Genomic DNA, 12,766 nt, shown 5'->3' on the forward strand with positions numbered 1-12,766 from the left:
TCTTATTAACTTATCGTCATCGCTGTCTGTCCTCTGTGCCACTCTTCGCAGAAAACGCGTGGCTGCTTCAGTCAGCGCGTCGTCGCATCGCTGACCCGCGTCAGTCGTCATACTCTCCCGAATTCCATTCCCTTTGCCCTCCTGTGGCTTTCCATCTGTGCTAATAAAAAAACTATACAGCAAACCCCCAGCAGACTTTTGTAATCTATGCTTCAGCAAGCAAAAAGAACACCCACTCCTGCTCGAAGAACGCAAAATTGAAAAACCAGAAACAGAACAGAAGCAATTAAAGTGAGCAGTGAAGCATCCAGTCTACGCCGCCGCAACAGCAGTAGCAGCAGCAGGAGCAGCAGCAACAGGCGTGGCACTCTCCCCACCCGTCTTCCACATCACCTCAAACAACAACTCAATCTCCATATCCTGCGGCTGACTGCGCAATCGTCTTATCAACTGCTTCAGACTCGCGCGTCCACGAATCTCATCATGCACGATACGCGGTAAGACTTGTCCGCCGGAACCATGGAGTTCTGTCTTGGGCTTGATACGAATTTCCTTGATTTCGCCTGTCTTGACGAGTTCGTCTGGACGTGCTTCTTCGACCATGTCGAAGAGTTTTTGAACGGAATCGAATTCGTGCATTTCCATGTGGTCCGAGTAGTCGAGGTTGCGGTTCCAGTTGATTTCTACTAGGATGTTCTCGAGGGTGCGGCCGCCGTGGGGGATGTCACTGGGTTCGTCTTTAATGTGTGGGGTCACTGGTGTTTCGGTCTTGTTGCTGTGATGGACTGGTGGGCCAGGTGTGGGACGCGGTGTGAGAGCAGCATCTCGTCCGTAGCCGTGAGGGTGAGGATAGGCGTGCGATGGGTGATGTTGAGGTGGTGGCGGAACAAAGACGCCTACGGGATTTTGGACCCATCCAGGTGGTGGGACGCGCTCGGCTTCATATTGGTCTGGTGGCATGCGTGCTCGCCGCTCGAGTGCTTCCAGCTCATATCGCGCATCTGGGAAGTCGACGAGGAGCTTCTTCAGCTTCTCGAGTCGATGGCGCGGCATTCTGGGGCCGAGTTCTTCTTTGAGCTTGACAATGACCGGACAATGTGCCAAATCGCCCAAGACCTCCTCGAACAGGACGATGTCTTGATCGAGTGGGTCTGGCGTGGCTCTGGGCTGCGGCATTGGTTCCTTCTTCTCGCTTGCAAACTCAGCTGCAGGGAGAGTTGGGGTCGCACTCGGCCGACGTTGACTTGATGAACCAGGTCGTCGAGAAGATGAGTGCTTTGAGCGAGACGATGGCCGCGGCCCGTGTAATCCAAGAGCCGACAATATCGGATCTGGCAGCGGCACATGCTGCGGTCGAATAGGATTGACTATTGGAGGCGGAGGGCCGGGCGCTTGCTGACCGAGCGGAGGCGGCGCACCAAACGCCGGCGGGGGTGGGCCCAACGGCGGACCAACAGGCGGAAATGTGCGAAACGGATTGTGCATATTCTGGGGCGGAGGTCCTCCTAACGGAGGTCTTGTTGTGGGAGGCGGAGCATTGACAGGTTGAAAGGCAGGACGGAACTGCTCATGTTTCGGTCCTGGTCCTGAAAGATGTGGCTGATACGGCGACTCGTAGTTCCTAGGATCGAAATGTTCATCTCGCCTTTGTTCTGGACGAGGTCGTTCCGCAACAGGCTCACTGTGCCCGCCAAACCCAGTGAGCGTAGGCGGTGGGCCTCGTGAAAGACCATGCACGCCATTGAGCGGCTGTAAAGAACTTCTCCGAGGCCCATTCGCTGGAGGACTGGCTGTGTTGCCGTTGGTAGGCGGTAGTGTACCTGTCTGCGGAGAGCGCACTGGATTTGTATTGGCAGGCGGAGCGCTGACAGATGCTTCTAGTTTGGGCGGAACGGCGTTCACCGGGTTGAAGCCGAGGATACGAGGCGGCTCTGATCCATCTCGTGCTGGAAGTTCGTTAATGGACTGAAACGAATACACGCTCTGCACCTTGCCGGTAGCAGCTAGGCGTCCAAGTGCTTGCTCACCGACACCTAGCCTTACGACCAAAGACTCTCCTTGAGACGATGATTCCGTAACGCTTTCGCTGCGCGCCCGCTTGGGAGCGCCATTCTCTTCTGCAAGGGTCGTGGTACGTTGTCGTTTCCGTGCACTTCGAGGTTCTGCATGGATACCATCATGCGGTGGCATGGGGTGTGGTCTTCCATCCTCGTCTGGTACTGGCTGGGTGTACGCTGCAAATTGCGATTGAAATTCGTCCATCTTGCTTACCGACTGGGTTGACGGCTCGGATCCATCGTGTTCGGCGTCTTCTCGGGGCGACTCGCCATCGTGCTCAGCATTTAGTTGATTCTGTAATGCTTTCGCAGTATGACGCCGATGTTTTTGCAGCTGGTTCTCATGATAGTTGCAGGACTTTTCAATGACCAGCTGGATGAAGCGCTCCTTCAGGCTATGTATCGATTAGCGAGACGTCATACGGGCGCCACCAATGGGAGGAGCGTAGTCGCTTGCATGCGACACGTAATCGGAGGCAGTCTTAGTAGAACTTACTATTCGTAATCCTCAGGAATCGTATAGTGGCGGGCCTTGGGATATTTGCCGTCGTGTCGCGTTTCGCTAGGCTCCTCAATCCAGTGAGGCCGAGGCTCATCAGGTCCGGGCCAAATCTGGGGCCCGTGTTTGTCGAAGAGCGTCGTCGCATCTGCCTTGAGCGCTTCGGAGTCGCGAATAACAGTGAGGTCCTGGTTCACATATGCGACCATGATCAGTTTGATGCCTTTGAGAATGGCCTCAATCGGTGGCGACTCCTTGTTGCCCTGCCGCGAAACGCCTCGCTCGCTTTTTAGGCCGAGCGTGCGCTCAATGGACAGAACGTCGGTCTGGTTCCGTCCGTTCTTCATCTTGGCCGTGTGCGAATCAAAAGAAAGAAACATGGAACTGCATTGCATGCAGAGGAGAGGCTAGGCGGCAAGAGCCATGCGACGGCGGAGGGCGTGTGAAGTGACGAAGAGCAGGAACGGCGGCGATGGTAGGAGGGAAGGGCTAGTTCTGCGTACGCAAAACTTAAGTCTGCTAGTCTAGCGCAAAGTCACTCGCGCATCGGATAGAGGGTACGCACGCAAATGCAACGATTGGCTCGCCTAATCAGGAGCTTCGTTACAGGCTCATTTTATTATCATAAGGTAAGATGGCTATACTCGGGACGCTTAGTTGATGCGCCACTAGATACGTCGCATCCCCTAGCTATTGGCCTCGCACCCGCAGCGAGCAGCACGCCTTGCGCGCGCCCGTCCGGCTGACGATAAAGGCGAGCGAGCGAGCAATTGAGCGCGCGGGCGGTGTGGAGGAGGGCGTTGCCGCGCGCACAAGAGGGCTCCAGTGACGAGATTAGACTTGGGCAGGTCGATAGGCAAGCTTTGGCGTTCCATTCTCCATAAACAGCAGTCCCGCCTCAACGTTGCTTCCGCGCGATGCACGTGCGTTGGCTGATGATTACTCACTTGTCAATGTACTTGCGACGGAACTTGACAAATCTGGCAGCCGACGACAAAATCCCGTAGCATCACAGCAGGATGAAGCGGCAAAGCGTAATATCGTACCGATGCACACGATGGGCTGCCAATGCCCTCCTGGTGCGTGCTCCAGACTAGATTGTGCGACAGGGCCCAGCCCTTGATACAACTTCCAAGCTTTCCGTTCTCTGACTTATTCCTGCCATCGACGGGGATTGTAGTGCCCTAATGGCCCTAATGAGCGGCCCTGTCTAAGTTGTCTGTCTGCCATCCCTTCTCGGTGCGCTCCCGCAACGTCTCAATCACTCGGCCGCATCCCCCGCCCAGAAGCAAATTTTCATTCGCTTCCTCGCCCTCCCTTCGACATTCGGCTATGTCGGACAAAGGCATGGCAGGCTAATGGAAAGCTTCTTTCCCGATCCCTGCTAGCGCCGTCTTGTGCTCGCGTTTCAACATTACTCGCGAGCGCGGCGGTAGCTGGACCTGGCAACTTGAATAGTGAACCTGTCCTATACTCATCACACCAACGATGAGTGCCTCCGGCGTGCAAGGGAACGTCGCTCAGGCGAGCTCTGCCGACGACAATGCCAAAGTTCAGCGGGAGCTCGACAAGCTCTACAGCGACTGGAGCAATCTGCCCGAGGGCCACAAGCTGCGCCAGTTCCAAGATGCCCTGAAAGACATCTTGGTTAAGACTGATTACAATGAGATGTATGGTGTGGAGCTTGTGGCACCTGTCGATGGGTAAGATGGCCAACTATTAGCCGAGACAACCCTCCTGACACTCAGCCAGGAAGCCTGCACCACACACCACGCTCGTCATCCTCCAAAAGTTCCTCCGCGCCAATGTCGACGATCTCGAGAAAGCCAAGGAGCAGCTCACGGCTGCGTTGAAGTGGAGGAAGGAATACCAGCCACTCAAGGTGCGCGACGAGACATTCGATGCAGACAAGTTTGGCAAACTGGGCTATGTGACCCGCGTCAAGGGCGCTACAGAGACCAAGAACGAGGAGGATGTCGTGACCTTTAACATCTATGGCGCTGCTGCCAAAGATGTGAAGAAGACATTTGGCGATACAGATGCGTACGTTGGACATGACTTTCTGCGACTCCGGAGCTGACTTTCTGCAGATTCGTTCGCTGGCGAGTCGCACAGATGGAGCTGACCTTGAAGGAGCTCAACCTCAATGCCGCTGACAAGAATATCCCCGACTACGGCAAAGGCCCTGACCCATACAAAGCGATCGCCGTCCACGATTACCTGTCCGTATCCTTCTTCCGTCAGCCGGCCGAAATCAAGAGCGCCTCGACCAAGATCATCGACATGTTCCAACGCTATTACCCTGAAACAGTGTCTTACAAGTACTTTGTCAACGTTCCCTTAGTCATGCAATGGATGATGGGTGTGATGAAGACGCTCCTGTCCAAGGACTCCATTCAGACCATGACATGGATGACATACGGCAGTGAACTGCACAAGTACCTGGGCAAGAGTGTGCCAAAGGAATACGGCGGAGATGGAGCACCGCTCGCTGAATCGGCCATAACTCCAAATTATGGCAACGCTGAGGTCAATCAGGCCAATGCTGCTCCAGCTTTGGTGCCCGAGCCTGTTCCAGCAGTGAGCGATGCTGCTGTTGAAGAGAAGAAGGTTGAGGAGACCAAGGTTACTGAGTCTCCCGCAACTACCACAGAATCGGCACCAGCAGTCCCAGTAGCAGCAGCCGAGCAAGCTGTGCCCGTGACCGGCACCACACCAGAGGTCACTGGCAAGCCTGAAGAGAAAGCTACTGTGGCTTAGTACGCAGCAGATAGCCTCTCCGCGGCTTTTCGTCGTGGTCCTGCTCCGGCATGCAGCGCAGCACCAGTCGCTTCCACGCCTCGATCGAGCCTCCAAGAAGTGGACGAGCTGTATGCGTAAGGCTACATCAAGCTACGTAAACTCGCACACCCAGAACATCAGTCATTCCTGCTTCTCCGCTCTATACCCCGGTCTGTACGCGCATTACAATTAGATTAATCATAGATACAAACTGTAGCGTTTCGTCTGCTGTTGTTCGACCACGAAATCAGATCGTCACAGATGAACCACCTGCGGGCTGTTTCCCAATCTCCCTTCATCTTCATACATCATAGCCGCATTCACCATAACCGTACTCGGAGGCTCATCTCTCCAGCAAAACACCTCTCCCAGCACCTCTCGCACACTCCAATAAACAAACGCCAGAAAATGATACCACAGCACCAAATTCACCAAATTCAACGCCCAATCCGTCAACGTCTCCGGAGACTCCCGCTTCAAAACCTCAGCCAAATGCCTCTCCGCTCGATCCCACCTCACCACTTCTTTCCCGCCTCTCACTTTCCCAAAGACATCTGACCTCCCTGCATGAATATGTCCGAAAACATGTACAGCCGGTTTGACCCTTCGCACTTCATGCAACAAGAACTCATCACCCATCGCTTGCACTCCAGGTAAATCTAAATGAAACCTCGGAGGACAATGAGTGATGAGAATATCTGTGTCGCCGGGGATTTTACCAGTCCAGTAGTCTTGACTTCGAGGATGTTGGAAAGCATGTTCAGGGCCACCGACATGTGGGACGAAAGGTGAGCCGTAGATTTTTAGTTTCGTGGTTTGGTTTTTGCCTGCGATTGAAGGGCCTCGGGTTGGGAACTTTAGGGTTATGTGGCTGTCTTGGAGGTAGATGAGATCTTTCCAGTCGATGTCTGTGTTGCGGTCGGAGAGGGAGAGGGTTCCTCGGGAGCGGGGGTCAAGGTGGCTGTCGTGGTTGCCGGCTATTATGATTTTGTGTTTGTGGGGGAGGGAGGAGAGGTAGGAGATTTGGGAGTGGAGTTCGCGAGGTGTTCCGGCGTTGGTGAGGTCGCCGGAGTGGATTAGGATGTCGCCGTAGGGGATGGAGGAGGGGATGAGGGTGTGGGTGTCGGAGATGCAGACTAGGGTTATGTTTTTGCGGGTTGGATTGTGGGGGCGGAGGAGGGAGATGAGGAGGTCGATGATTCGGGCGAGGAGTTTTAGAGGGGAGAGGAGTTGGAGATAGAGTGATGGGATCGCGTAGGGGTTTCGAGGGGGTTTTGATTTTATCATGGTGATGTTTGGTGAGGAAATTGTTCGATGTTTGGTTGGAGAGCTGTACTTGCCTGATGGGCATGGTCTTGGCAGCGTGCCACTCTGTCTCGGAAGCTTGCCTCCCTCCTTCGCTCTGATGTGCACTTCTTTCGCATGTGAAAATTCATTGCCCAGCAGCGGAATGACGAACGCTGTGAAGCACTCGTTCTGTCACGAGCGCGTGTCGAGTTCCCGCATGTAATGTGGGTGCTGTCTTGATCGCGGCAAATAGCATCTGCTGCAAGCGAGGCGAGCTGCATTAGGGCGCATGGCACACCTCGATGTCGGAGTTCATCTGCACCAGGCCTTCAAGCATCGAGTCAATTCTCCCCAGACCCGGTGCCAGCGTCTTGGTATGGAGTCTGGCCGAGTTAGCTTGTGAAGATCCTCAACGTCTTGAGAGACGGCTCAAAGTACAAAGGCAGGAGGATTCCGCAGCTCACCTGAGTCATGTGGCTCCTTGATACATAAGACAACGACACTCCACGATTGAGGTCAATCCGTGAGATTGATCTCGAGGCCGATCCAAAGACCGGGTTTCCTCGCATACAGTACGCAATCTTCTCACATACCTGGGCGCCGGACGATGAGCAAGAGATTAGTTTCGACGACATTCGAAGCGGAGACTTCTCTCGTACTAGCACTGGCTGGCGCAAAATCCAGCATTGTCGGAGACAAGCGGCCCAAGATGGTCTCGCATACGCCTGGATAGACACGTGCTGCATCGACAAGCGCAGTTCCGCGGAGTTACAAGAAGCTATTAACTCCATGTTTCGCTGGTACTCCCGCTCGAATGTTTGCTACGTATTTTTGACAGACGTATCGAAAGCTGAGCTCGATTTAGACGAGCTCGCTACACATGCAAACTGTAGACACCTCAAGGCGAGAGACAGTGGGGTGAAGCTCATTGACAACGCTTTTGCGAGATGTCTATGGTTTAGTAGAGGTTGGACACTGCAGGAACTTCTGGCGCCAAAACACCTATACTTCTATGACAAAGACTGGCAGCTGCTCGGAGATAAGAAGTCTCTGCAATGTTGGATCTCGCAAGCGTCAGGAATCGACGGCGATGTCCTCTGCGGAGACTATAGTCTCCAGCAGTGCTCAGTTGCGATGCGAATGTCGTGGGCTGCGAGGCGCCGGACGACACGAGTTGAGGATCGCGCCTACAGCTTGCTCGGCATTTTCGATGTCAACATGCCAATGCTGTACGGCGAGGGCTCGAAAGCTTTCATGCGGCTCCAAGAAGAGATCATTAAAACGAACGACGACCAGACGATATTCGTCTGGGAGAGTGATCAGAGTGATTATGTTGGAATGCTCGCCCCTGATCTTGACGCTTTTCAAGGCAAAGGGGAACATCATTATTACACTTTCTTCCCTTCGCAAGGTTTCTCTTTGTCCAACAGAGGACTTTTGATCAAGATGCCGCTCATACAATGGTCTCTAGATATCTACATCGCCGTTCTATGCTGCGGAATCATTGTCAATGGCAATGGTAAGCCCCAGGGCATCTATCTTCAACGACTCGGCAGTAGCGAACAATATGGACGTGTGCGGTTCCAAGGTCGCCATAGCGTACCAGTGGAGGGCGCTTTGCCTGCACTGAAACCTGTCTATGTGCGGCAAAGAGTTCTCTACCCGTCCGAGATGCACTACCTCCAAGAACGTGATTACGAATTCGAGATCGATCCTTTACTCCTCTCACCTTCTCCACAGCAGCCGGTCAACATTCTACTCGGCCAATACCGTCAGCAGGATCGCACCATTTCTCAGCCCCCTGGCTCGAAAATTTACCCCATTACAATCCTCTCACTCGATCACCTACGCTTGCAAGCCAAATGGCTGGGCCTCGGATTTGATCACGATTTCCACCCAGTGATTGTCTTTGCAACCTCCATCGCGTTCTTCCGGTCCGACGGCAGTCATCTCGACCTCTCCACGCAAGCCCTAGGGGTAATGCGTGGCTCCGATCATGTTTCCAATAACAATTACTGTTGTGAACTGACACTCCACTGGGCCCTGCTGTGAGTCATGTATATTGGTTCCTATATACCCGGGACCCCAGACCCTGTATACTAGCCCCTATATAGTACCATTCGATAGTGTAGATAGTTTTGTATCCTCTTTTGCCCGACAATACGAGAGAGGGTCCCTTAGTGCCCCCCGATAACATGCGACGATACGCGACTTCGTAACAGGTTATGAGCCCGGGTTAGCGCTATTGTATTCCAAGCTCCGATAGAAGGCGAGGCGCGGTTCACCGACAGAGTACGGAAGCCGAAGGCAGGACAACAGGAACGCTATTGGCAACAGCGAGACACCGAGCTAGAAGAGCAAGGAAACAGCCCGAGCTGTGGCTGTATAAACAGGGACAGTAGCAGCAGAGACTGCGCCAGGAGCCTGCGGGTGAAGACAGGCACACAGAGGAAGGACTGTGCCCTCTGTGCTCAGGGACAAAGGACAATGTGCCCCTGTATAAAGAAGGAGCAAAACCCTTTCCATGGTTAAACATGAGTCCCAGATTGCAACTGGGTGTAGGACCCCATGGACCCTAGCTGAGGGACTGAAAACAGCGGTGCAGCTGCATGCAGAATTGCAGCCAGCCCACCTGCAGCTGAGACCAAATGCAGAAGAGAGAAGAGCATTGAGGAATGATAGTTAGAGTGAGGACACCAAGACAGACAACAAGGGGAGAGGATGTTGCAACAGAGGGCTGCAGAAAGTGTAACAGCAACCTGCAGTACACCAAACCTGCTGTTGGCAGAATAACACTTCAGAGACTGCACCCCAAGCTGTCTGGATTAGTACCTTATCTCTGGTGCTGGGAGAACTTGCCAACTCTCAAAGGAAGATCTTGCAGTAACCAAAGGCTTGGTTTATACCAGATATGTTATGTTCAGGGAGGAAGCAGTTGCAAGGCAGTTCTGACATGGACTGCTGATGGCTCATAACACTTCAGAGACTGCCTGAACCTCTCACTACCTCTGGAGGCCAATGGTGAATCCAGGATCAAGAGGAGTCATGAACCTACCTTTGTCTTATGGGATAGCTACAGGAAGTCCTGAGCTGGAGGGTGCCAAAGTGGTATGCTCCCTTGATTCCCATATGCCAGCAGGAAAGCACGGCTGCTTGATAGCCGGATCATTCCAACAGGAGGCTCTAATCTGAGGAGGGACAGAGGGTGACCCATGTATAGGAAGAACCCTGCAATCATTTGACTTTTCCCCGCTTTGATTCTCCTTGGGACAGAAGGACAACTTTCCATCTGACCCAATACTAATTCTACAAGACTACAATGGATACTCAAGACAAATCCTCCGGACTTCAGAAAAGACCATGCCCAATCCTATGCAAGGACAATGCAGAAGGATGGTTCAGAAGGATGGAAATCTTCTTGAGGGGAGAAGACCTGTATCACACAATCTCCCATGAGACACACACCCATCACCCCAAAGTCACAGTACAAAGCAATCTGGTGGATATCTTTGTGCATAGGGGAGGATGATGAAGAGCTGGTCTCAGAACTCCAAACTGCAAAGGAGGTTTGGCAAGAGCTGAAGAAGAAGTATGCAGACAACCAAGCTACAGGAAGGAAACTTCTGAAGCAGTACTTCAGTTTCCAAAAGGCAGAGGACATGAGCATTGATGGAGCATGGACACACCTTCAGGCACTTGGCAAAAGGATCAAAGTTGCCCAACCTGAAATGGCTGCTGCCATAAACCCAAAGGCAAGAGCACAGGTACTCTTGTCTGGGCTTCCAGAACAATGGTCTACCATCAGAGATGCAATAGATGGTCAACCCTCACTGTCACCTGAAAGCATACTCTCAATCCTTCAGGAGAAAGAGGTGAGCATGCCTGCAGGCAGCACACCTGTGGCCTTTGCAGCCCGAGCTGCATCATCAAGAGGATCATCATCTCACAGAGGAAGAAGATCAGACAGCAAGATGTCTGACAGACAAGGACTGAGATGCAAGCTATGCAATCAAGCTGGGCACTATGTTTCAATCTGCCCATACTTGGAAATGGCCCAAGGAATAATAAAGGTGGTCTCTGAGAACAAGATCTCAGACTCAAAGGCCTTGGCCCTAGTTGCACATGATCAGGATGATGATTGGGATGAGGAGGTGGATTGAACAGCCCCAGTGCACTGTCAAGGGGAGTGTTGTGAACTGACACTCCACTGGGCCCTGCTGTGAGTCATGTATATTGGTTCCTATATACCCGGGACCCCAGACCCTGTATACTAGCCCCTATATAGTACCATTCGATAGTGTAGATAGTTTTGTATCCTCTTTTGCCCGACAATACGAGAGAGGGTCCCTTAGTGCCCCCCGATAACATGCGACGATACGCGACTTCGTAACAATTACCAGGATTTCCTGAGCTCCCTTCAGCACCCCAACTTGCTGGGCCAGAGCTATCAGAGCGCTGTCGGTACGATCGAACCGATCCATTCATATGGGACCTATTGGGCCTGCAAATGTTATCTGGATAAGGAGACCCAACAATTTGTCCTATTAGATACTCGCGCTTCCAATGGAGCGCCAGTCAGCGTGACTGCTACCATTCAGTCATGGTCCGAAAAGAAGAACAGGGCTTTGTGGCAGGTTCGATTGACTGTAGCTCATGATGATGAGTGATATGCTCAGGGATACATACCCAAGGCTGCGGAAGAATCGGCACAGCGGTAATCCAGTGCGGCCGCTGATTGCTGAGTTGGAGTTCACTTACTACTCTGATAAGTCAACAAACCTACAGTACCTCCTTACTGTACGACCAATACGACTATGCAAGGATTGGTTTCCCGCGAGAGTTTCCGGCCGTTTCGAGCTGCATGAGCTCTATGCACAAAACAGGACATTGGTACCAAAGCGCCCAAGATTAAGCTTAGTCAGGGGTTTGTGACAACTTGACCTAGCTTGGAGATGCCGCACTATCTCCGGGACAACAACTATGTCCGGCCAAGAAGTACTCTGATGAGCGGCGGCAGAATAGTCAAGGATTTATGACACTGTTGAAGCCGTCTTGCTATCTCCGGGCAAGACCAGCCTACCCGCTGGAAAGAACAACAACCTCGTACGATTAAACGATTTGGCCCTCAAGCCTTGTTGTCTAGCTTCCCTTGTCTGTCAGCAATGTTGCTTGATTTCTTGGCATGGATTACGAATTTACTGCCAAAATGTATCTTGGAGCCAGGGCAAGATTAGGGCAGCTGGCGAGTAGAGTTTTTCGATCAGGATGAGTGAAAGAACATCGTTTCTCTGTACTCTAAATCGAGCGGTCCCGCTGCGGTGGAACTATCGAGACCGCGCAGATATGCATATTCCGCAAATGCTACGTTTCGTTGGTAATCTCTATTGAGCACCTACACAAGAACTGCCAGACAATCTGTCTATCTCGTCCGTCGCATGCTCGTCCGTTGGCGGATAGAGAGAATGCTACCGATTTCTCAAGCGCTAGGGTATCGTATGTTGTTGCTGTTGCCCGCAATCTTGACCTGGTTTGTCCGAATGCAGGACCGCTGGTTTAGTGATCAAATGCAATAGTCATCAAACGCAATGTCATGCGCGGCCGCGGTTTGATACCTCAGCTGGTGCTCGATCCCGGGTCAAGGCATCGTTCAACGATGCTAGTGTGCAGCGTAAGACCTGACAGGTAGAACTGTGAGAGACGAGGGTGTGGTATGAAAACCCGAGAATGTGATTCGATGCAGGAGAGGCGTAAGCTTTGCCATAGACAGGTGGCTGGAAACCGAAAACTCAAGGTGAAGAGGAAGTCTGTTGGACCACTTCCGTGTCCAAGAAAGAATTTCGCTATCTCCGGAGCAAACCTATTCCCTCATCCTCTGATAGACTCAACCTCGTATCGCTCGTTCTACGAACCGCGAAAGCGCGTTGTCCCAGCTCCCCTGCTGCAATTACTCTCGACAGCCAGCATATCTACAAGCACTGCGCGTAACCGTCTTCGTAGCACCAGCAGCCTGAGGTGTCGGCCGAGCATGGGGAAGACTATAATCCATTTGTATTAGACCATGAAAGATCAAATGTTCGTAAAACTTACAGCATAACACTCATAGGCACCCCCCGGGTGGTTACTGCATTGACAGACACCATTG

At 52.6% G+C, this 12,766-nt stretch overlaps 5 protein-coding genes across 5 annotated transcripts; 3 read left to right on the forward strand and 2 right to left on the reverse strand.

Annotated features, from left to right (window-relative positions):
- Nucleotides 1–312: 312 nt before the first annotated feature.
- On the reverse strand, nt 313–2,903 carry CKM354_000904400 (uncharacterized protein; the record flags this gene model as incomplete). The annotated part of the gene is made up of 2 exons (XM_044804448.1): nt 313–2,452; nt 2,554–2,903. 2 exons carry the CDS (start codon nt 2,901–2,903, stop codon nt 313–315), a joined length of 2,490 nt encoding a protein of 829 aa, XP_044660383.1.
- A 1,141-nt stretch (nt 2,904–4,044) lies between these two features.
- Nucleotides 4,045–5,316, forward strand: CKM354_000904500 (uncharacterized protein; the record flags this gene model as incomplete). The annotated part of the gene is made up of 3 exons (XM_044804449.1): nt 4,045–4,259; nt 4,309–4,599; nt 4,647–5,316. 3 exons carry the CDS (start codon nt 4,045–4,047, stop codon nt 5,314–5,316), a joined length of 1,176 nt encoding a protein of 391 aa, XP_044660384.1.
- A 276-nt stretch (nt 5,317–5,592) lies between these two features.
- Nucleotides 5,593–6,624, reverse strand: CKM354_000904600 (uncharacterized protein; the record flags this gene model as incomplete). Its single annotated transcript, XM_044804450.1, has 1 exon — nt 5,593–6,624. One exon carries the CDS (start codon nt 6,622–6,624, stop codon nt 5,593–5,595), a length of 1,032 nt encoding a protein of 343 aa, XP_044660385.1.
- A 789-nt stretch (nt 6,625–7,413) lies between these two features.
- On the forward strand, nt 7,414–8,676 carry CKM354_000904700 (uncharacterized protein; the record flags this gene model as incomplete). The annotated part of the gene is made up of 1 exon (XM_044804451.1): nt 7,414–8,676. One exon carries the CDS (start codon nt 7,414–7,416, stop codon nt 8,674–8,676), a length of 1,263 nt encoding a protein of 420 aa, XP_044660386.1.
- A 1,400-nt stretch (nt 8,677–10,076) lies between these two features.
- CKM354_000904800 (uncharacterized protein) lies at nt 10,077–11,291 on the forward strand (the record flags this gene model as incomplete). Its single annotated transcript, XM_044804452.1, has 2 exons — nt 10,077–10,496; nt 10,977–11,291. 2 exons carry the CDS (start codon nt 10,077–10,079, stop codon nt 11,289–11,291), a joined length of 735 nt encoding a protein of 244 aa, XP_044660387.1.
- Between the last annotated feature and the right edge of the window lie 1,475 nt (nt 11,292–12,766).

The sequence above is a fragment of the Cercospora kikuchii genome (genome assembly GCF_019650295.1).
Source record: "Cercospora kikuchii DNA, contig_00006, whole genome shotgun sequence".
Lineage (NCBI taxonomy): Eukaryota > Fungi > Ascomycota > Dothideomycetes > Mycosphaerellales > Mycosphaerellaceae > Cercospora > Cercospora kikuchii.